Raw genomic sequence first — 23,049 nt, 5'->3', positions numbered from 1 at the left:
CAGATCCAGCATAATCTCCACTAAAACTCACCAGTAAATTTTTACATATGTAAATTTGACACATACTTATTCATTATTGATATCCTGTACACCAGACAGGGGTTTACTATTTGATGGGTTGCTGAGCCAAGTCCAAAATCTTTCAATAAAAATCTTTATTTCTCAAGGAGAGCATGAAAAGCATGATATAAACTACCATACACTGAATTTATATTACAGTTTGGCATAACCATCAAAATGATATGTTCAGAAGTGTTACTTCCTATGGCCTAGAAGGATGTATGACAAACATGTTGATAGCTCTGAAAGGTGGGTTTATGAATGGTAAAACCTTACTGTTAAGACTCCAACATAAGGAGATCTCCAGTTTTTTTAATCTTGTACCTGTACATTAGTTTTTCTTGAAAAGTATGGATTCCTCCTGAAATTGATGATCTGGCTGATGTAGCACATGCTGCCTGATCCAGTTCTATCAGTGATTTGCTTGTCCACTGCATCCGACAGATGAAACCTTGTAGAATCCACACCATGGACAATGTTTTGGAAGCTACTATGAAGAGTCGTCTGGATTTCCATCACCTTTGTACTAATATGGAAATGAGGCTCGTCATGCAGTGACACATATTTCTGAAATGAAGCCAAACATTCAAATCAATATGGCATGAAAGACATACATATAAACAAAATGATGAGGGAGACCAGGTCCCGTTTGCACTCCAGTGGATATATTTATATGAGGCATGGAGCTAAGCCTTGGGGAAGTTTGTTGTGAAGAGAAGGTTTGAAGCATTATCCAAATTGTGGAAGCAAGTTGCATCTCTTTTCATTGTACCACTACTATAGAACAGTACAAAATGCTTAAAGGGGTGATCTTCAATTTTTGACACATGAAGTGATGATGTGAGCATTATAGGAACCACCAATGTGACCAAATGAGCCAGAAGCCACAGCTGAGTAAATAACAAAACAAGCATTTGCAATGCAATAGATCTTGCATTAGCGAGAGTTAGAGCTGTTGGCATTGTAAATGATAATGATAACCTCGCATTTGGGACCTTACAAATATTTAGCAATGCAGCACATTAAACCTTTATCAGAAATAAACTGCATTTGTGCATTCCTTCATATACTTGGCATTAGACTGTAATGGTCTGAACAGCCCCTACAGAGCAGCACAGTAAAAATAGCATTTGGAAGAAGCATGGCCATGTAACCATATATTCAGCCCCTGTATGGCATAATTACATAAAAAAGAATGATAAACAACATTGCAGTAGAACCATATAATCAGCCCCTTGAGGGCATGGTATTAAACATTTTCAGGCCTAGCGGGCCTTTTAAATATCATTTAACTGTGGAGTCAGTGGCACAAGGGTGCAGTGACACAGGTCATTACTAGCTGTCCCTGTAGAATCAATAGCAGAAGGTGCAGTACCATTGGCTGTGGCTAGATGGGCCTGTGGAGCCAAAAGCACTCAAAGTACAGTGTTACAGAACTCTGTCAAAACTTCTTCTGACTTCAGAAGCTCAGAATGACAGAAACAGCTGGAGAAGTACCAGGTCCTCAGTGAAATTGATGAAATATTTAGCTATGCCACATATTAAACCTTTACCAGAAATAAACTGTATTTGTGAATTAGCATAAGGTGCAGTACCACTGATCATGGCTAGATGTCCCTGTTTAGCCTAATGAGTTAGTAGTGCTTGTATTTCAGCAAAGTGCAACACTATTTCACAAAGGGATGGAATATATCTCAGCTTAATAAAACATGGCTTGTAATACCCCATGGTATCAAGTGATCACCCAGGCAATGATCCCAGATCAAACAACATGACTGCCAATAGTCTGAACCAAAGCGCCAAAAAGTAAGCAGGATTTCAAGAATCCTCTTACGTCAGCTAAGCTGTTGTAGTACTCTGATGGTGAGGGCGTCAGCATGTGCAGTGCAAGTCTGCACACATCTATGTAGTGCTGTGGAGTTCTGCTGCTGCTAACACTGTAGATACACAGAGAAACCAAACTCACTATCGCCCATCACACTGGTCCATGGTTTCCTTTATGCATATCATAGGCCTTAATCTATAGAGATAAACAAGCGTTTCAATGTGCATCTTGAATGCTGTTATTGTTATACAGTTATTGTTGTCGTGAGGATATACTTGAGTTTCCTGGATGTTTTTAATGCTTCGTTATATATATATATATATATATATATATATATATATATATATATATCCTAAATGTCGGTCTCCGTAAGCCAGAGTTCTGAGTTTCCTACGAGGGTATAAGTTTGTAAATAAATAAACAAAGCATCGTGTGGCAACTGTTTATACAGCCAGTCGGGTTAATGAAGAAGAGCACCGCGCTCAAATATTAATTCGTTTATAGGGTTAATTTATTTAAAGGGCTGTTTTTTCACAGCGCCGATATGGCGCCTCACGACCTCTTTAGTGGGCCTTTGGGAACATATGGCAAATAGCTACAAAAGCAGTTGTGCTAAACACTGCACACATCCGAGTCTGAACAGCTCAATTAAGGTGCTAACATTTTCTGAATTCTGTTTCTACAGGCCTAATAGAAACATCTGGGTTTACCGATGGAATTTCACTTTCTCTACAAAACAATGTTTTATTTTTGTTTCGGAGAGGACTCTGCAATTACCAAGTGTTGTAAGTTAACTTCAAACCAGCCCCCAGGTTTCAACTGGCGCACTTCAATTTTTTATGTACACCTAGAGTTGACAGAAAAGTGACAAATTAAAATCTTGAAGAACAGTTCTCTCATCAAGCTCTTGGATATCTGAAGTGAGATTTTTCTTATAGAAGAGAATTGAAAGGTCCCCGCAGTGGGATGTCAGAATGGGTACACAAAACCAATCACTTCAGAGGGAGCGCCTCAGCTGGAGGCATGTACACACAAATTACAAGAAAAAAACAGCGCACTTGCGCAATGTTAAATGCAGCGCGGTCCCCTTCAAATTTAAAACGGAAAAAACGAGCGCGATTGCGCTATGTAAACCCAGCGTGATCGCGCTGCGTGGAAAATAAAAAGATAAAGTAGTTCGGAAACCAGGCTGAAAATATCAAGCCTCGAATGGTTTCAACGTATGCATGCCTTTCACAAATGAAAGCAAGCGGATTTTAAAAGGCAAGCCCACAAGCCAATGAAAGTGACTGACGTGACATGGGCGCGGTTAGAAGCCCAAAGAGAGATTACAGCATGGGACGGAGGAAAGTCCCCTGGTCATACTACCCATATGTAGGATACTAATCGGGAATAATGTGTAATGAATTACAAGATCCATCAAAAATGGAGCAAATGGCATACATTAAATTATAAACCTATCTATTTCAATGTACACTGTGGTAGAATATTTCCAACACTGTTGAAAAAGTTTTAGCATCTGGTATAACAGAAAATACCCAAGTATGTCATGGAACAAATTATCACTGTGCCACGGAATAAACTAATTATGGTGCCAAGGACTATACACATCACTGTGCCCTAGGTTATGCCCGTCATTGCACTAATGGATGTCCCACTTAAGGCCGAAAATAGACTCCTCACTTGAACCAGAAAACCCACATAATAATTTGTCACATAATATTCCTGTCATGCCAAGAAATTTACCAAGGTTTACATGGACAATTTCCACTTGTTACATTACAAATAACTCAATTTCAATACCAGCACTAACAGATACACAAGGTGCAAGGATCAAACTGATTTAATCAAAATCGGGATTATGGATATAAATTTTATTCCCATTACTATAACTGTGTCCCATAGTGGCTCCAATCCAGCGGGGATATTTTCTAAACACACAGCAGCAGCTGAACTATTGTTATCATCTCCAACATTTTACAGCTAAGCATGAGATGAAGAACAGGACTGTAGGTTCTCAGCTACACAGGGTCTTTCTAAGGTTTATTATCAGAGAGTGAACAGTAGTTTATGCTAAACTGGTGTGAGTTTGACTGTAGGGTTGTAGAGATGGGAGAGATTGTTCCGCTGTGAGACGTAGCTTCTCATCATTGAGTTTCAGTGGATGCCAAAATATGATGTTATACATATCTATTCGACACAACATGTTATTCAATGGGTGAACTGGGGAGAGCCCTTATTTCTTGGACAGGTATGCCTTAGCTAACTATTCTGCACTCTCAGGGGTATTCACTTTTTCCATCTGCAACAGTGTGTATGAAAATGATCTAAGTGGTGATTTATTCAGCAGCACCTAATTAGTATACCTGCCTTTGAGATGTTTTCTCTTTCTTGAACTGGACTTCTCCACATGAGCTTTCTGTAAAGCTCTGTAATGTTCCTGAGGGAAGGACTGATAAAATCTCTCTTTTTTTAAACATAGTGAAATTAGCTAACCTCCAATTGGCACATTTAATTGACTTGTAAGTCCCTAGTAAGGTAATACTTCATGTACCCAGGGCCTGTAAATGAAATACTACTAGTGGGCCTGCAGCACTGATTGTGATACCCACTTAAGGAGCCCTTTATCCGGTCTTAAATTTGGCATTGCAGCCTATGTGAACAGTTTTAAACTGATATTTTGACCTGGAAAAATAAACCTTTCACCATGCCTAATCCTTCCTTCCTAATACAAATAAGTCATCCCTAGGACAGGCCTAAACAGTCGATAGGGCAGGGTGCAGTGTAGTAAAACACTAGACATGTTATTTTAGGTTTTACATAGCCTGGTAACGAAAACCTCAAATTGGTTTTTCACTACTGCAAGACCTACCTCTCCCATAGGATAACATTGGGTTGCCTTATTACATGTAATAATTGCTAGTGTGCGATTGGGAACAGGTAGAAAAGTCATGTTTGGACTCTGAGGAATTGTAATTTAAAACATTCTTTAATTGTAACATCAGATCTTAAAGTCACAATTCTGAAAATGCCACTTTTAGAAAGTTGGCATTTTCTTATACTAACCGTTTGGTGCCTGCAGTCTGTTCCTGAGTCACATGACTAGCTAAAGATGGCAGTTGGCCTTTGTGTGTTCCTCCCAGAAAGCATCCCAATAGAGGGTCTGGATGTTGGCAGGGTATGCCTTCTCCAGAAGGATGAGTTGGCAGAGCTGTCACCTACCACAATTGCACTTCAAAGGCACTGGCTCATCTCACACTCAAACGACTTCAAACTAGCCTATTTTGCCCAAGACAGACTGGGACCAGGGCAGGTAGGCAGGAAATTACAGACAACTCTGTAGGGGTATTCTCTGGAAGCTCTCCCACTTCAAAGTGGAAACCAGGTATAAATATTGGATCCTCAGACCCAACTCGAAAGATCACATATGGACCTGTCAAATACTCAGAAGGAGGACTGCTCTGCTGCCCTGCTCCTATGCAGAAATGACTGCCCAGCTGTTCTATTGTCCTACCTGCAAGAGGGACTGCTCTCCTGACCTGCTACCTGAAGGAGGAGGACTGAAACTTTACCTTGAACATAGGTTCATCAGGATAACTCGAAGGGCAAGCTGCTGGCCTTCTGTTCTGAGCTACTGGACCACACAAGCTTCAATAATCTTGAACCCCCACACCTGGACTCTATTTGTTGCGAGTCCTAATACCCTCCCAAGTCCAGTAACCTTGGAGTGGAGATAAATGTTCTCTTCCAGCTCGGCTGCAGTCCCCATCAGAACTGACACAGTGCGACATAACCCAATGCAGACCTTGCATCACAGCCCTCATAGTTCCTCTTCGGGACCGACGCAGTGTGACAACTCGATACAGGACGCCACATGTCTCATCAAAATGGACGCTGTGTGACTCATCTCCAAGCAGAAGCACTGCTGTGCGACACAAGGCCCGGAATCAAGGACATAAGGTACAATACTCAGTGGGCCTAACTTGGGATCTGCATGCAGCCTGTGCTCCATCGTGATCGGCCTGAACTTGACTTTATTGGGGTCTGGCGCAACCAGATAATCACAGTTGGTGCCTTGTGCTTATAAGCACTATTTTTACCTAAATCTTTAAAATTGCATATCTCAAATTCTACTAACTGGATCTTTGTTGCTTTTGTGTCAAATAATTCAATACATTTTACTCTATTGTTCAAAATTGGTGTGGGATTTTTCTTGTTTTGTTTTTTTACATTATTATACTCTAAGTGCTGCTTAAGTACTTTACACATTGCCGCTAAGTGAAGCCTGATTGCGTTTGTGCCAAACTACCTTAGGGTTAAGCACAGGTTAATTCAGTGACTTTTCGCGGTTTACCATTAAAATGATTACGGCTGTTGCTTGAGTAGGGTCCCCTCCAACCCAATTTTCACAATATGTGTAAATGTTTCTGTGACCATGGCCAATGAAGTTCATTGGGCAGTGGATGACAGTGCCACTGTCCAGGTCTACCAACAGAATTTAACAAAACTGATCACACATTTCTACTGAGTCATCTGATGAAAGCATTGCACTTCCTGGGTATACTGCTCTCATAGATGTGTTATGTTCAGACCACTTATATGAACCCTTTGCCTATTACCCCTCCTTGTATTGGTGAGTTTTTGGTGTCCCCATAACCACTGCAATACATCCCTCTTCTGCCACACAGACTCCTTCAATCTCCAATTCAACTCTTAAGCATCCAAAATTCATTTCAAACTTTGAGTCTGGGGTCATACTGCAAGATTTGCAAAGTTTGTCTCAATGGTGTAGTGCAAAATGTTGGGGCCCACATTGTAGAATATGATGAAAGGGCCCTGAGACACCCATATCTTACAGATTTTCATTGGTTACGGGCTGCAAGTTTGTGGCCCCTTGATGAATTGAGGGCTCACCTGTGCTGCAGGGTCTGCATTACACCCCTGAATTGTCTGCCTATTATGAGTGCCTCTGTAATGTTTAAAGTGAACACACTATTAAAACATAGGTGAAAATTATTGGTCACATGCCTAAGCTGTAGGGCGTTGCAGTTTGGTTCAATATACTGAGCGCTTCCCATGACCCTCAGGCTGGGTGATGCAGTTTAGTTTGAAAACGGATCCCTTCCTTTCTCCGACCGAACAGATTAAGGTAATTCCAAGCTCTTATTTTCTCTGCTCAGAGTAAGTTTCAAAACCTTGTCCTTCATATTACTAATAATTCCAATCCAATCGATTATGGGTAACTTTTAATCTGATAGTAATTGCAGCAACTCCATTGGGAAGGTATGTCAGAATCTTAGAGACAGGGATTCATTATGACAACAGAGGCACCAATTGACACACACTCTAATGTAGTGTGAACCGTTTAGTTTTATAAAGAAAGAGCCGTTCCTACACTATCACTGTGGAATTCACTCCCTATAAAGTTTTGGTCAATGTCTAATTGATAGTCACTTACCTTTCCACACAGCCATAATCATCTGCGTGTTTCCTAATTAACGTTATTGGCAAGAAGTCTCCAGCTGCATATTGATGTATGCATGACTTCCAGAGAGTGCTGATGGATCAGCAGTATTAAACAAGATTTATGAACAAAACATGAATTACATCTATCGAGCAGACAGCGGTTGGTGCAATGCTCCATCGGGGCTTGGAGCAAGTGTGGCAGCCTAGGGACGTGATGGAAAAAAAGCTCCACTTCCTGGACCCTCGTAGCACGCATTGTACAGCAAAGGGTTTTAGGCAAAGCCACATGACTGACGGAGAAGTACAGAATGCTGTCCTCTCTACCCAGGACCACTGAGCGATATCTCACAACATGCGTTTCAAGAATACATCAGGAAGGGTGCTGTCAGAGACCCTTGATGTGGGATACTGGGACACATTGATTGTACCTTGTTCTACACTCCCATGTTTTCTATAGTGAAGGCTGATAAATGACATAAACCAGTCAGGCCACTCATACTAGGAGTCTAAGCAGTCAGTATATATTTATAGCCCCAAGGGGTTCTGTATTCCCTAAAGATCAGCGCTCCTCAAAAGTTAACCATTAAACTACCCTAATACATGTGAACTTAATTGTATGTTGTTAGATGTAAATTTCTGAATGTGCTTACAGTCGTTTTTTGTGAGGAGTCGAATAGTCTAAGTAAAACATATGGTACGAGACGTAACTGGTCCATGTTAAGTGCCGATATAATTATCACTTACTACTCCTGGTGAGGCATTGAAGTGCTTTTTGCCGGGCAGCAGCCTGGTCTGGAGCGCGAAGTTACTGGTTAATTCAGTGGTTGTTGATTAGTGGGATTAGTCTTGTGCTGTGAAGGATACCTTTCTATGCATTTACTCTAATTACTCTAATGAGGTGGATTACATTGGTAGGAGTTAGGTGTGACAATTAGAGGGGGGTTATTTGATTCCATGCGGATAAGTGATGTTAGTAGGTGAGCTAGAGGAGATTGGGCATTGGTAGGTTGCAGGTTATGATTTTCATAGGATGATAGGTTGTGATAGATGAGATGTGGAAAATAATTGTAGTAATATGGAATATAAATACAAAAATATACAGAATATTGGCAGAGAGTCCAAATACGTTGATGCGATGTATTTTCTTTGCCATCTACATATGTTAGTAACCATTTTTAGAATCGAGGTTTGCACACTGTGAAGATCGTCAGAAAAAAAAAGCTATTGAGCAAAATAAGACCTACCAGCAAGAGTTCGGTGGAGCATTTTATCCCCTCCGACATTAAAGAGGCAGCCTTTTCCGAAAGGCTGTCTGAAACCTCCATGGCGTTAGAAATCACGTGGGTGAGCGTTGACATCACATGTTTATCCAATGTAAGCTTGCTGGACGTCATAAAGAGTTTAGCCAGTTCTTTAATGCGACCCATCACTAGAGTTGCGCTCTGAAATGATATCTTCCAAGAGGGGATAAAAACGCCCAAAGAAGTCAATATGTGATGCGTGCACACTGTGGTAAGAATACGAAAATACATGCAGACAAAACATCTGTTCATGAGCGCAATTAAATCAGCTTCGATACATTTTAAGCCAGCTCTATAAGGGAAGGCAAGGTTGTTTACCTGCAGGGTACAATTTAACAAGTGCTATATCAAACAGTGTTTATATTGGCACTCTATGCTAAGAAATAACAAAACTATTGAAAGTCATCCTATGTTCTATTTTTTTATTAGAACATAATTTCAAATCTTCTCACCTGTTAAGTCAAGTAGTCTGAAGTGCTTCTGGGACGAGGAAAGGTGCTTGAACAACAACTAACGGGAAGGAAGCATCGTGGTTGTGTTCACCTGTGGATCAGATCTGGAATCTGCCTGGACCTCAAATGAGAATCCAGTTCCCATCTGGAAATTGATGATTACTAAATGTTGTCACTGTGAGCTGAAGGGGTGGCACACGGGGTGGGGGGCATTGGTGAGGGGGGCGGACTGCTTTGGGGGGGAAACAAAATAAACAAACATTACAATAAAAATAAAAACGTATCTGCCTCGCCGCCGCTCCTCTTTCCTCAGTCACTGCAGGCACAGTGCCCTGCGGCCAGTCCTAACGCTGCATGAAAGCAGTGTTAGGATAGGCTGGAGTGCCCTGGCTTGGCACTCCAAGGAAAACTGTGAGCCTGTGTCTGCTCTCTCCAACCCAGCAGCACAGTGCTGGGTTGGAGAGAGCACAGTGTGCATGTTTGTTTGGCCGGCCCAATTCGGCCGGCCAAACACATGTGCACTGCGGGTAGTGCACACCACTCCCCTCCATGGTTGTCATCTCCCCAAGGCCCCACCCCTTTAAAAGTAAAATGATAATAAACAATGGTTACTATTATTTCATTTTTAAAGGTTTGGCCTCCTGCGAGACAGCCTCACTGGATTGCAGAGCAGTGCAGACCCCAGCCGTGCTTTGCCCTGCAGCACTTGCCGCCATTCAATCCAGCCCGCTTTGGTGCATGGTGACGCAGACTATACTGCCTGAACACGATCCTCCTCCCCCCACCTCTGGGGTGCCTGTGAATGCCAGGGGCCTCCTCAGGAGATGCTTGGTCTTGTGACGGCCTGCTGCCTGCTTCAGCCCCCTGACTGTCACCCAAGGAGTGTACAGCATAGCTCCTCTGTCCTAACTAGTGTCACCACACAGGACCATCAAGGACCCCTCAGCTGGGACGTGTGGACAAATGTGCCTCAGACATGGATCCATCCCCAATGGATGTTGGTCTCTCCATACTGGATGGGGTACCCCTCAGCACAACGGCCCCCCGACTGCTCGTGCTGCCCTCAAGGATATGGGCAGTTACTGACCTTCAGCCAGCCTCTCTGGCTGCGATATCCTCTCCTCGGCCTCAGGGACCGTCCTCCACCCAGTGCAACTATACCCACTGCTTAGGCTTAAATTGAAGGTGTGACCCCCTACTGAGAGCTGCCATCCACCTGCCAGGATTACACCAGGACAGGTTGGTGGACTGCCTGAACTGGATTGACTAGACCCAGCTGGAAGCACCACTACACCTCTGCTTCCCTATCTCCCATTGGCTGAAAACCTGATAAGGGAACCAGCGGTCCATCTTAAACACCACGGTGCACCTGCCTCCCCCCGCACACCATGCTTCCCCCCCAGCTATTTGGAACCCTGTCCTGGAGATGCCCTCCGGCAAGTTATCCTGCAAGTACTCACATCAGATACTCTTCTCAGAAGCTGTTTCTCAACATCGCTCTATGGCTACCCTGCAGGGCTCATCAGCCGTTGGGCCCCCCACTGTTCCTTCATGCCAGCACCAGGAGCACATCCTGCAGGAGATTACGGCAATCAGCTGTTGCCTGGAGTGCCTGGACTCCAAAATTTATGACAATGTCCGAAACCAAATCCATCCGCGTTGATATTGTGGGCTTCCAGGACCAGTTGGAGGGGATGGGGGAGCAGCTCATGACAATGGAGGCCCACCTCAACACCCTACCGGATGGGTACCGGGAGCTCCTATATCTCATACACACTGACTGACCTGGAGGAGAGAAGCTGTGGCTTACCAGAACGTGCCAAGGGCATGGATGTCAGAGCTTTCCTCAGGAGTCCCCTCCCCACTCTTGTGGGCCATACCTTCACTCCCTCCCTGGAGTTCCAAGGGTGCACCGAATGGGCCCCTCGTGCCAGGACTCATCATGGAGACCGTGCCAGATCATAGCCTGTTTCCTTTGGCACAAACAGGTGACACAGATCCTGACTGCGGCCCCTTCTCATGGCCCGTATAACTTTGAGGGACACGAGATCTGCATTGCTGGCAACTTTGTGTGGGCAACCAAAGACAGAAGGAATCATTACTGGCCCTCCGGCCCCAACTGTGCAAAACTGACATTAAGTTCAGACTGTGAGTCTGCCCGCATGTGGATCACAAAAGACGGCAGGTCCAAGGATTTCTTTGACCCAGAAGCCCTACGCCTCTTTGTGAAGGACTCACAGCTCAAGCAATGGATGTCCCCACTGGTCTCTGGCATACTGGTGGACCTGGGACAGGGGCAGAGACCTAGAGAGGTCAGACTGATACCAGAATGACAGTGATTTGACCCTGAAGTTGGTTGCAGCTTTCAGACAGGACCAGGCCGTGACAAATCTCCACTAAAGCCCTTCCACCCTGATGGCTGAGACTCATCCCAGACTACAAGGCTCATTACTACTCTCTTCACCCATGCCACTTGCTGGGAGCCGGAGGCCACGATCACCAGACGACTGTGTACTGTGTTACATGCCTATACCTAACTTTAGTGGCGTCTGCATTATTGATACATTTGCCGATTATTATTGTGCTGCTGTAATTTGTTCCATGCTCAATTGTATTGCTTTCCTTGCTATGTAGTTGCATGCATTTGCATCTATTCCTGTTGAGTTATAACATGATGCTTCCTGTTGTCAGAACTGTTTATGGCTAGGGTCTCCCCAGTAGACATGCCCTTCCAGGTTGACGGAACATCACCTCATTACAGTCCTGACCTCACCGCCCCCGTGTCCCTCTCCCTCCCTACCCCCTACAGCTCTCAGCCACCCACTGTGCCCAGTAACCCTACCCCTCATGCCGACCTCCCTTCTGCTGACCAACTCCCAGGGCCTCCTACCGTAAGGCTTCAACTCAATGCCATGCCTCCTTGACGCTTGTTTTCAGTCTGCTCTGTGCAGAGCTCCATCCCCGTCCACTCATCACAGCCAGAGCGTCCTCCCTCACTCCTCCCGGGGGTACACCTCACCCTACCACCATATTCTTCCCCCAGTGGCTATGTCCTCCCCCTCGTTTTCCCTTAGCATGTACATTGCCCTACCCCTCTCGGTGAGCCCTCTGGATTGTTGGTGCCATGAGTCCAGACCTGCGGCCTACGGTTTTCGGCCTTACCTGAGGCTTGCCCTTGGCCCAGTGCCGGCTAGCTTATTTCCCTTCTCCCATCCCACCTCGGCCCTGCCTCCTTCCCCTCTTCATATTCGGCACAACTTCATGCACTGCAGCCGTGAGACTTTTGCCCTGCCCTCCCGCTTTCTCTTCTTTTCTCTTCCCTCTCTCTTGTTCCATTTCCCACTTGGCTTCTTCCTCCTTTCCACGCTCTCCCCTCCCAACCTCCCTCTTTCCTCGCTACCCTTAAGAGTTCTGTTGCCCACAGCACCTCCTCGGCCCACACACCACCCTAACAGCTGCTGCTGCCCCCCATCTTATCCTCCCTTGTGCACCACCTCGTGGAATGTCAACAGGCTTACATATTATATTAAACACAAGAAGGTAGCCCAAGCTGGTAGACGTGGCACTCTTACAGGAGACCCACCTCTCATGTCTTAAGTCCGAGAATCTGCAGCATGACTGGGTGGCACGAGTGAGCCTTATATAGCTGGCCAGCGGCAATTGCTTTGGGCTATGGCCCCTCCAGGAGATGCAGCATTGTGATACTCTTAAGCAGATCACTGCCCATCACCACCCAGCCGGCCAATATGCTTTTGCCAAATTGAAGTTTGGGGATAGAATGTTGTGTGTCAGCTCAGTGTATGCCCCTATGGCCCCTAAGCACCTCTTTTTTGTCCAACTCAACCCCCTCCTCCCAGTATTTGATTAGGAAGCGATTAGAACTTGGCACGAGACACAGTACTGGATCACACTGGCTCTTTGTGCGCTGAGAACAATGCTGACGTGAAGGACATGATGTCTGATCACTGCTCGGTGGACCAGGAGTATACCTTTCTCTCACCTGTTCATGGACTACTTCCTGGTTTCCCACCAGGTGGTGGCCATCACATAAGAATCCAAGACCATGGAGGCTGCACTGTCCAACCACACCCTAGTCTTGCTCTCCCTGGACCTCGGTCTTGCCTCCATAGGCCGTAAACTGTTGTGAATTAATATATCATGCATCCACCCTCTGTAAGTCCCAACTTTACTCGTGCGTCTTAACATACCTGGACAGTAATAAGGGCTTGGTAGCCTCCCACAGGATGCTGTGGGCAGCTGCAAAGCTGACAATCCGTGGCCAGCTTATGAGGGATGCAGCGATGGCCAACGTGTGGAGTGTGACCCATCAGAAGGAACTGAAGGCAGAGATTATGGATCTTAAGCGTCTCGATACTGCGAAGCCCTCCTCCCACACCCGTCATCCTCTGGAGAAGGCACTTATGGTCCTTAACACCTTGCTCACTTCTAAGGCCGAAGAGGCCCTACAGCGACTTAAAGGCCATCACCATGAACACGGTGAGAAAGCAGATCGCCTGCTAGCAGCTCAACTGTGCCAACAGGTGGGTGCGTTAGCCATCCATGCCATACAAACTCCAAGTGGCGCTATTCTCACCCGTCCACAACACATAGTCAATGAATTTGCACACTTCTGCTGGACTCTATACACCCCAGAAACGACTGACAACACTCGTGTGGCAGCCTTCTTTGAAGGCGTGCACCTTCCCAGACTTAATGAGGCTGGCGGGGCCCTTCTAGACTGGGAAATCAGTAAGACTGAGATTGCGTAAGCCATTTCTAGACTTCCTTACCACAAAGCCCCCAGGGAGGATGGCTTACATGCGGAATTCTACAAGTGGGCAGGAAGGGACGTCATCAACTACCTATACAATGCCTTCCACGAGGCAGGCAAGACAGGTTCACTTGGCGCTATTCTAACAGAGCAGTGATAGCAGTCCTCCAAAAAACCAGCGAGGGACCCCTTCCTCTGTGGAAGCTATAGGCCCATCTATCTACTTAGTGGGGACATAAAAATCCTCACTGTTGTACTGGCGGGCCACCTCTGCAAAGTGATCCTGCTCTTGATTCACCAAACGCAGGTGGTTTGTCCACAAGCCGTTCCTCTAGGAGTCAACTCCATAACCTCACTGTGGGTGGCCAAAGACCTGACAGATGAGGCCCTTGCCCTCTCCCTAAATACCAAGAAGGCATTCAACAGGAATGAGTGGGGGCACCTCTTCAAAACCCTGCGGTGATTTGACCTAGGAGAGTAACTCATAAATAAGGTCCACTTGCTATACGTCTCCCCCACCACTCAGGTTAACTGTGGAGATTACTGTCAAACCAGTTCTGATCAGGAGAGGAACCCGGCAGGGTTGCCTGCTGTCACCCCTGCTTTTCCTCCTGGTCATGGAACCCCTTGCGGCCTCCCTTTGTCAATCCTTGCTCCTTTCTGGTGTCCCTATCCCCAGAAGGACGTCTACAATACCTCTTCACAGATGATATCCTTCTCGCCCTCACGGACCTAAGAAACTCCGTACTCGATATCATCGCTGACTTAGCAACACTGTCTGGATATCTGGAGACCTGGGACAAGAGTAAGGCACGGCCCTTTTCTCACGTGACCACGAGGGCGGCTATCCATGGCTACCCCTTTTACTGGACACCGTTTCGTCTCAAGTACCTGGGGCTCTATGTCAATAGGGGGTTGGACCATACGTTGACAGATCACCTTGAACCTTTGGTCACCCACATGAGATTAGATTTCGCAAAAGGGCGCACCTCTGTTATCTCCTTCTTATAGGGAAGAGTACAAGCTGTGAGATTGTGATTCACCCTCATTTTACGTATGTCCTCGGCATGTGGCCTATATTAGTCCTCTTGACTAACCTACGCACCATAGATGCAGGGATTCCTTCCTTTCTCTGGGGGTCCTCCTGCCCCTGCTTGGCCTGCGCCAAACTCTTGTGTGGTGGTTTGGGCCTCCCTTCTGCCGAGCACTATGCCCTGACCTTACACCTTTCTCAGCTGGCCTATATGCTTCCCGGGACGCCAGACCCACCACAGTGGGTCGGGGAAGAGCACATGCTTCTGTCAGGCCAGCACTGACTAAGTCCCCTTTACAGAGGTGGCGTGACACCATCAGGCCCTGGCAACTTGATCCTACAGGTCATGATGAAATCATGGTACCGAGTCCATCACCTTTCTGAAGTGGACCCCATTCTTCATGACCATGCACCATTTAGGGCAACACCTACTTGCACATCTGGGGGAGAAGTTGAACTGTGAGACATGGCGGGTGGCAGGTATCATTAGCTTAGACCATATAATCGCTGATGGAATTCTCAAGTCCTTTGTGGTTCTTAGAGAGGAGTTCATAGTGCTACCCCAGAAATCATGGAGGCACCTCCAACTCCAACACTGACTCCAGCATAGCCTGAGCACCCGGCCCTGGATCCTACAAACCTCCCCCGTAATTTCCTACCTTAGGACCTGGGAACGCTTCTGAGGGGTTATGTCTGGTTTCTATGGCCTACTGAACCATCACCTTTTCTCCCTTCTTCTCCTTAATAACCTCCGTGGTAAATGGCAAAACAGACAGAATACGAGGTAGAAGATTGGGCAGAACTCTTGGAGGCACTCGACCATGGGACAAGGGAGGTCCATTCGAAGTTCTGCCTTTTCAAGACGCTGCATGATTTGAACTGGACTCCCATGAAACTGAGCGGCAGGACTGTTGCCCCATTGCGACCTGTTGGCGTTGCCAAGATACCCACTGCAACACTGTGCACATCCTATGTGACTGCCCCTTGATCGAGCCCTTTTGGGAGGTGGTGAGGACCACACAGCATGAGACACTGCCACTCAAAACCCCTCTATCTTGCTCTCTGATTTACTTACATGACCTGGGTGACACCCCGACCTCTTCCGTCTCCAGTTTCACCTCTTACACACTGCCCTTGCCACGGGCAAGATCTGCATCCTTCATCACTGGCATTCTCTTAACCCCACCCTCCCATGAGGAGTAGCTAGCGGCAATGTAGCAAGCGGCCTTCTACAAATATATCATCTACAATCTCTGGGGTAGAGTGGAGATTTTCCTCCAGGCATGGGTACTCTTCCTTACGGACCCCTGGCACTAATTCCCAGCCTTATGCTCGAGTCTCCTACTCCTCCTCACCTTCTGAATGCTCTCTGCCAGGTGGAAGCGCCAAACCTCGTCCCTTGCTTTGCCAGAACGGCTTCCCCGTGCGCTACACTGCTCAAGTGGACTTTCTGGATTTCAATCAAAGCAGCTCGACGGTAGGGTTGGACTGGCCTATGAGGCAATCAGGCAGTGCTAGAAGGGCTGGTCAGACAGATAAGAGTATGGGCCATGTTGTATAGCTCTTTGGGGCCTATTTTATGGTCTGCTAGGCCAATTTGCACTGTTGATTTCCTAGGTATTACCACAAACACTGCATGCATTAAGCACAAATGCATACAAGTCTCCCAAACCATGCAAAACACCTATACAGAATGTCTTTACAAGTTCAAAACTGCCCTAATTTGAAAATGTGGACCACTTTTTCAGTGATACAATTCATTAATAGGGGACACCTATTTTGGTGTCTGGGACAATTTTCTCTCCCAGTCTGACCTTGCTTGTGGGGAGCTCAAAGTGTGTATTCCTAATGCTTTCATGTCAGTCAAGCTTGATTACTGTCCTGCTATTTATCTTGATTTGCCTTCACAGAATTTACGTAAGTTACAACTAGTAGGAAACTCAGCAGCCACACAAGCACTCAATATCAAGATTGGCGTGATGTCAGCCAATATAATGGTCATACATAAGGAGGGTAAATCAACAAACGATTGTGCCTTGTACAGGCCTTTCATTATTAAATACAGAAATCAAAATATTACTTAAGGTCCTGGCCATGTGCCTGTTGCAGGCAATTACAACTCTCATCCACCCTGACCAGTCTGGCTTTATGCCAGTAAGAAACACTGCTTGCAATCCGTGACTCTTCCATGGGGTCCTGAGACAGGTTAAGTTCTTGCAAGGCAAGAAGACACCCTGGTGCTAGAAGCTAGGATGGCCTTTGACACTGTTGAATGGCCATTTCTTTTTGAGATGCTACACTAAATGGGCTTTGACCCACGATTCTTGAGCTGGGTGAAGCTTCTATACAGAACCTTTGGCCTAAGTTACAGTTAATGAGGCTGTGTCTCCCACGTGCCACCTCCAGCATGGCACCGTCAAGGTTGTCCACTTTCACCTTTAATGTTTGCTCGAACTCGAACCAGTGACTGCTTGTAACCCAACAGGATCCCTTAGTTCGGGGACTTCGGTTGACAGAGGACTGGGAGAGCAGGATCTCCCTATAAGAAGATGACATATTGCTATGTGTCTCTGACCAAACGCTGACCCTTGATAGGAACTATGCACATACTTACCCAGTGTGGTGCCTACACCATCAACTGGGAGAAAGCATTAATATACAGTCTTTGTGGAGACAAGCTGTGGTTTACCCCGTGATTGTGAGGCTAGGGTGGTCCGAGAAGGTTTTTGGTATTTCGGAATGTATGTCACCACTAATCCCCAACCAGTTCTACGCCAGCAATCTAGTCCCACAGCTTACACATCTCAGACAAGATGTCCAACATTGGAGAACACTGTCTCTCTCGCTGCTGGATGTACCTTCCACCAACTGAACCCACCTACCAAATGGACAGATTGGGCATGCATCTGGGGGGTTATCAGAAAGCCATATATGGGGAGCTGGCCCCGCTACCTTCGCTGGCCCCACTGCAGTAACACTAAACATTAAGCACATGACTCTCAAGGCATTGTGATGGGCTGATGCAATTACGCAGGCTACCCTGCTTTGGGACACTGCACATGACTCTCAAGGCACTGTGATGGGCTGATGGGATTAAGCAGGCTACCCTGCTTTGGGACACTGCCATCCTGAGTTCTCTTGGTTCACAAATGAGTTTTGCTAAATGGGATCTTATCGGCCTGTCCAAGGTGGGAGACCTTTGGGCGGGGTTATCCCTTTCCAAGGTTTACAAAATAAATACCAGTTAGAACTAACTGAAAACTACCATTATCCACAAATACAACACACACTACTGATGGCACTTCCAAAGGGCAAAGTTCTCCCGGAGGCTTCCCCACTGGAGGATAGACTCCTTGACACCTATATGTCCCACAAGGCAATTTCACTCACCTACCAAAGAATAATTAACAATTTCCCTGATATCCTAGTCTACCTCAGAGCACAATGGGAGCAAGACTTGCTATGTCTGGAAGATGATGAATGCAGGAAGTGCAGGCATACCCTAGCGATGTGGCCATACGGTCCAGGTTTTCTTTTGTGCAGCTTAAAATCCTACACAGGGCATATGTTTCAAGCACTATGTTTGTAAAAATGGAAAGGGCAGTTGATGATAAATGTCGCAGGCACTGTGATCAGATAGGCACCTTTCTTCATATTTTATGAAGCTGTCCTGTGCTGCAGCAATATTGGATTGCTGTGATTAATTGTATCAACGCTGTTGTGGACATAATATGGCACCCAATGCCAAATGGTGTCTCCTTAATATTTGGGACATGTCTGATGTAAACCACATGGACCGCATTTGGGTTACTCTGTGGCGGATGGTGGCCAAGCACAACATTCCATGGCTTTTGGGGGATGGAGTCACCTCTACAACTTAAAGACTAGAAAACTGATATGGACTAGTGCATGTTTGCTGAAAAGGTGATATATGAAGGGAGGGATGTCCTCGCAAGAGGACAAAGCGTGGGGTAACTGGAATGAATATAGAGGAAACCTGTGTACTGTCACGAATGAGCCTGGACTCAGTCTATTGTCTGGGGAATATTCTGCCTTCTTGGAAAATAATGGGCAGGCGGGAGAGGATGAAACAGATGTTCGAGACATTGTAGAGTCAAGGACCATTTTCTTAATACGATCATCGTATTGCAGTGTTTCTTGCTCCTTTTTGCCTTTCTGTGTTGTTTTGTGCTGACACTCAAAGCAATAAATAGAAATAATAAAATAAAAAAAATGAATGGCATGATGTAGTCTGTTCTTTTGAGATTTGTTCACTGGATACTGGTAAAGCTGAAATATCTCAGCAAACATTTATTTTTGGTGTACATCTATCTCCTCTCTTGGATATTTAACTTTGACAAGCTCAATTGCCATGTCCACTCAGAATCATTGTTTTTGAGTACCTAAGTTTCGCCTATCAGAGGTAGACCTTTTCTGTTGCAATGACTACGTTGCAACTCTCTACCTCTGACTCTGCAATCACAGTCTTCTCTACTGAAATTGAGGAAGGGTCTGAAAACATCACTCTTTCCCTCACTGTGTTCGTAATGTTGATCATATGGTAACTGCTTTATACTCCATTTTCATAGTGATGGTTAGATGAGGGCTAGGATACCTTTCAAGATGAATGCAGCACTCTATAAATGTTTTAATTAAATTAAATTATCCTAACAATTACTTACAGTATGCCAACACCAGAATGTTACCACTGATGCCGTCCATGGACTGTGGGGACATCATTTTGTCATGGTTGTCCCCAGGGAGCCTCATATGGTAAGAATTTCTGCCAGTGACATTTTCCCAGGCATCCTCCATATTCCAAGAACTACCTGTTGCATGCAGAGGACGTATTTCGCCACAGGTGAACATTAAGCCAAGATTTACTTTGAGTATCAGCATTTTGTCATGGGTTCTCCTATGCCACGTATTACCTTCAGTAAGCAAACACCAGTATTTTGCAATGGGTGCTTCAGTAAGCCAAGAATTACCTTCAGCATGCCACAGCCAATTGCAGACTCCCATGCATAAAAATGCATTTCACTCACACATGCTCACTTACATTCAGACATTTCATTCTCACTCCTCTCACACATTTCCTTAGTCTCATTTATTCTCATTCATTCCTTTGCACTCACTTTTGCACACTCAACCTCCTTCAGTCTTCTCCGTGTCATTTATTCCTACTCACTTGTTCTCGCTCACCTCACTCGTTGACACTCTCCAACGCGATGCAAACGTATTCTTGCTCACACACCCTTGCCCACTTCCTCACTCATTTTCACATATTCATTCACTCATTTGCACTTATATTATTCACTCATTTTATCCTAATTGACTCACTGCCAGCACTGATCTCATTTCAGCATCTGATGCTCCATTCAGACAGCTCCCTTCTACCTCAAACAGTAATGAAGCATGAAACTGAATGCTGAAACCTGACAGGTTCCAGCTATCACTCTCTTGCTTTTTCCTAACTTTGTGATGACTTGCAAAATCATGAAGCGCTTAACCTAAAGCACCAAGGGTTAACTTTGGCAATGATGCTGCAGCACTTGTTAAATGGGAAAGCATTGAAGACTGGAAGGTCTCTAAGGCCCAGACTGGGACTTTGGCAGCTAAGGGCAATCTGTCTGATGGCTGTTTCAAGTGCCGTCTTGTGCCAGCCCTCACAGTGATGTCACTGTTGCATGATGCTGGTCAACTGGAGGGTCAGTATTTTTTATTACACGAATAATGAAAAACAGATTATTATTCGTATCATATAAAAGGGTCATGAAACAAGGAGTTTATCACTTGAATGTAGTGCTGGTGCAAAGACAAGGGGGAATGTATTATTTCCTTCCTACAAAGATTTGTATTGATATTGGCAAAAAGGATGGTTTTTTTCTGACCCATAAATCCATCATCTGCAATTTCACATGTAGAATCTATGGCTCTATAAATATTCTATTTCCCTGCATGTTGTGATAGTTGTGGGATATCTTCATTGAAAGGATGGACACGTTCATATTCAAGACAATATCAAGTGTGTATATATATATATATATATATACACAAATATATATATATACACACACACACACACACACACACACATTTACACACATGAATACATCTATATATGCATACACATCACATGTGTACGATTGTACATGTTCTACAAGGCCAGCAGCTAAGAATATGATCAAAGATTCTTTACAGAGTTGCGGTAACTGGGGCTACCGTAGTCGGTAAATAGTATATGGCTTTCAAAGGCATACAGATCTTGTGTTCCTTGAAGAAATTAGTATTTAAATATGTTCATGAAGTGGAGGACAGCTGAGGTTGTAACAGAGTCTGGGTGCACAGAAGTAGCCGGCCAGTTTCAAGATTTATTCTTCATTAAATGTCTTCATAGTCAGTCTGGTGGTGTCCTTGAGGTGGTTATGTTGTGATCTTCCACAGAGTTTATCGGCCAGATAGGAAAGAGTGCTATTTACAATGGACTTAAAAATGATGCAGGGCCTCTAAGAGAAGAAAGTGGAATTCCATCAGGCTAAGAGCAATAAATTAGAACTTATTCAAAACTTTGAAGAGATTTGCTGCAGCTTCTAGAATGCCCTTCAGGGGCGGCTGTGACAAGCAGGATAAGCTGCAGAATCCTGACACACTGACCTGGATGGTCCCTTGGGTCTCGATGGTCGAACTACAACGAAGCTGGGATTGGCCTTGGAAATGGAGGAATAAGCAACAATAGACTTCTAGGTATTTCTGCCAGAGGTGGTACCATATCCTCCTCTAGAAAACCAGACCATTAATTTGGAGGACTCTCAGTTGAAGTGTCTATGATGGAGTTGTGCTTTACCTTGTGTTATGCTCTACCTTGTAATACATTAACATTGTATTAGGCTCTCAGAATGTTTAGTATGTCACGAGGAACCTTGTCAACGTATGGTTCCTTTGGCATGTGATGGGAATTCTGGAGTTGGCAGTTCCTGGCAGTTGATGTGAGCCTTTGGACCAAGCTTCCTGCTCCTGTTGGTGGTTCCTGAATAAACCTCATCTAATATCACAGAGTGATCCTTTCATTGCAACACTGGCGACGAGTTGCCTGGCAGGAGACAGGCGTCACCACCAACCTCTCCTAGAACCCACGATACTTGAACTTACCTTTTCTTTGCAGGCCAAGCGGTCCTGTTGATGGCACTGGCAGCACGGAGCTGTTTTCTACTTCACCTCTGCCCTCCGATGCCCTCCGACGTTATATGGAGATAGCAAGTCTGATTTCTTACCGAAGCACCCCTGGATCTCAACAGTGAGATTTCCTTCTGCTTGGCTGCGCCGTTCATTTAGCTTTGGGAAGCAGCCTGTAGGAAAGTCCTTTTTTTTTTTGCCTGATCACCCCCACTCTTTCTGGATAGATACTGGTGGTTACTGACTCTTGGCTGTGCCCTGGGTACTGCTTACCAGTCCCAGGGCCAGTGCTCTGTGTAAAATGGATATGCAAATTAGGCTAATTATAATTGGCTAAGTTAACCTACCTATAAGTCCCTAGTATATGGTAGGGCATGTAGGTTTAGGGACCACAGCATAGGTGGTGCACACCTAGGTGCATTGCTGAGGTGCCCAGTGTCATTTTAAAAGCAAGCCTGCCTTGCTGGCTGCTTTTAAATTAAAGTTATATGCAAATTCGACTTTGGAATTAAAGGTACTTCCAAAGTCTTAAACTACCTTATTTTTACATATAAGTCACCCCTAAGGTGTGCCCTATGTGCCCCTAGGGCTGGGTGCCATGTAACTATAAGCAGGGACTTTATAAAAATAGATTTATAAGCCCTGGTGAGGTAAAAACAGCCAAATTCGTTTTTCCCTCATTGAAGTAAATGGCCTTCATAGGCTAGAATGGGCAGACTTTATTTTAAATTTTAAAGTCTCCTTAAATGTTACATACCAAGAATTTGGTATCAAATTGATTGTTATAATAAATCCCACAACTTCCAGTTGTTGGATTTAATATAACTAGTTCAGGTAAAAAGTTTAGACTTTACCTAAAAAGTTGCCAATTTCAGCTCTGCATTGTTTTTGCTGCTGTGCTCTGATTGGCCAGCCTGCAGCAGCTTCTGCCAGGCTACTTTAATGAGGTGTGAAGTGGCCTGGCTTCA

The 23,049-nt window shown here is 45.2% G+C and overlaps 1 protein-coding gene across 1 annotated transcript in view; it reads right to left on the bottom strand.

The window, feature by feature from the left end:
* PKD1L1 (polycystin 1 like 1, transient receptor potential channel interacting) overlaps window positions 1–23,049 on the bottom strand; it is a 1,079,023-nt gene that overhangs the window by 448,858 nt on the left and 607,116 nt on the right. Inside the window, exons 34-35 of the mRNA XM_069216140.1 lie at window positions 8,596–8,805; window positions 385–627 (exon numbers count right to left, since the gene is read on the bottom strand). Coding sequence (XP_069072241.1) covers window positions 385–627; window positions 8,596–8,805 — 453 coding nt within the window. The remainder of the gene's footprint in view (window positions 1–384; window positions 628–8,595; window positions 8,806–23,049) is intronic.

Source organism: Pleurodeles waltl, chromosome 2_1 (genome assembly GCF_031143425.1).
Source record: "Pleurodeles waltl isolate 20211129_DDA chromosome 2_1, aPleWal1.hap1.20221129, whole genome shotgun sequence".
Taxonomy (NCBI): domain Eukaryota; kingdom Metazoa; phylum Chordata; class Amphibia; order Caudata; family Salamandridae; genus Pleurodeles; species Pleurodeles waltl.
The sequence above is the reverse complement of the archived record's forward strand: the minus strand, read 5'-3'. Positions and strand labels throughout refer to the sequence as shown.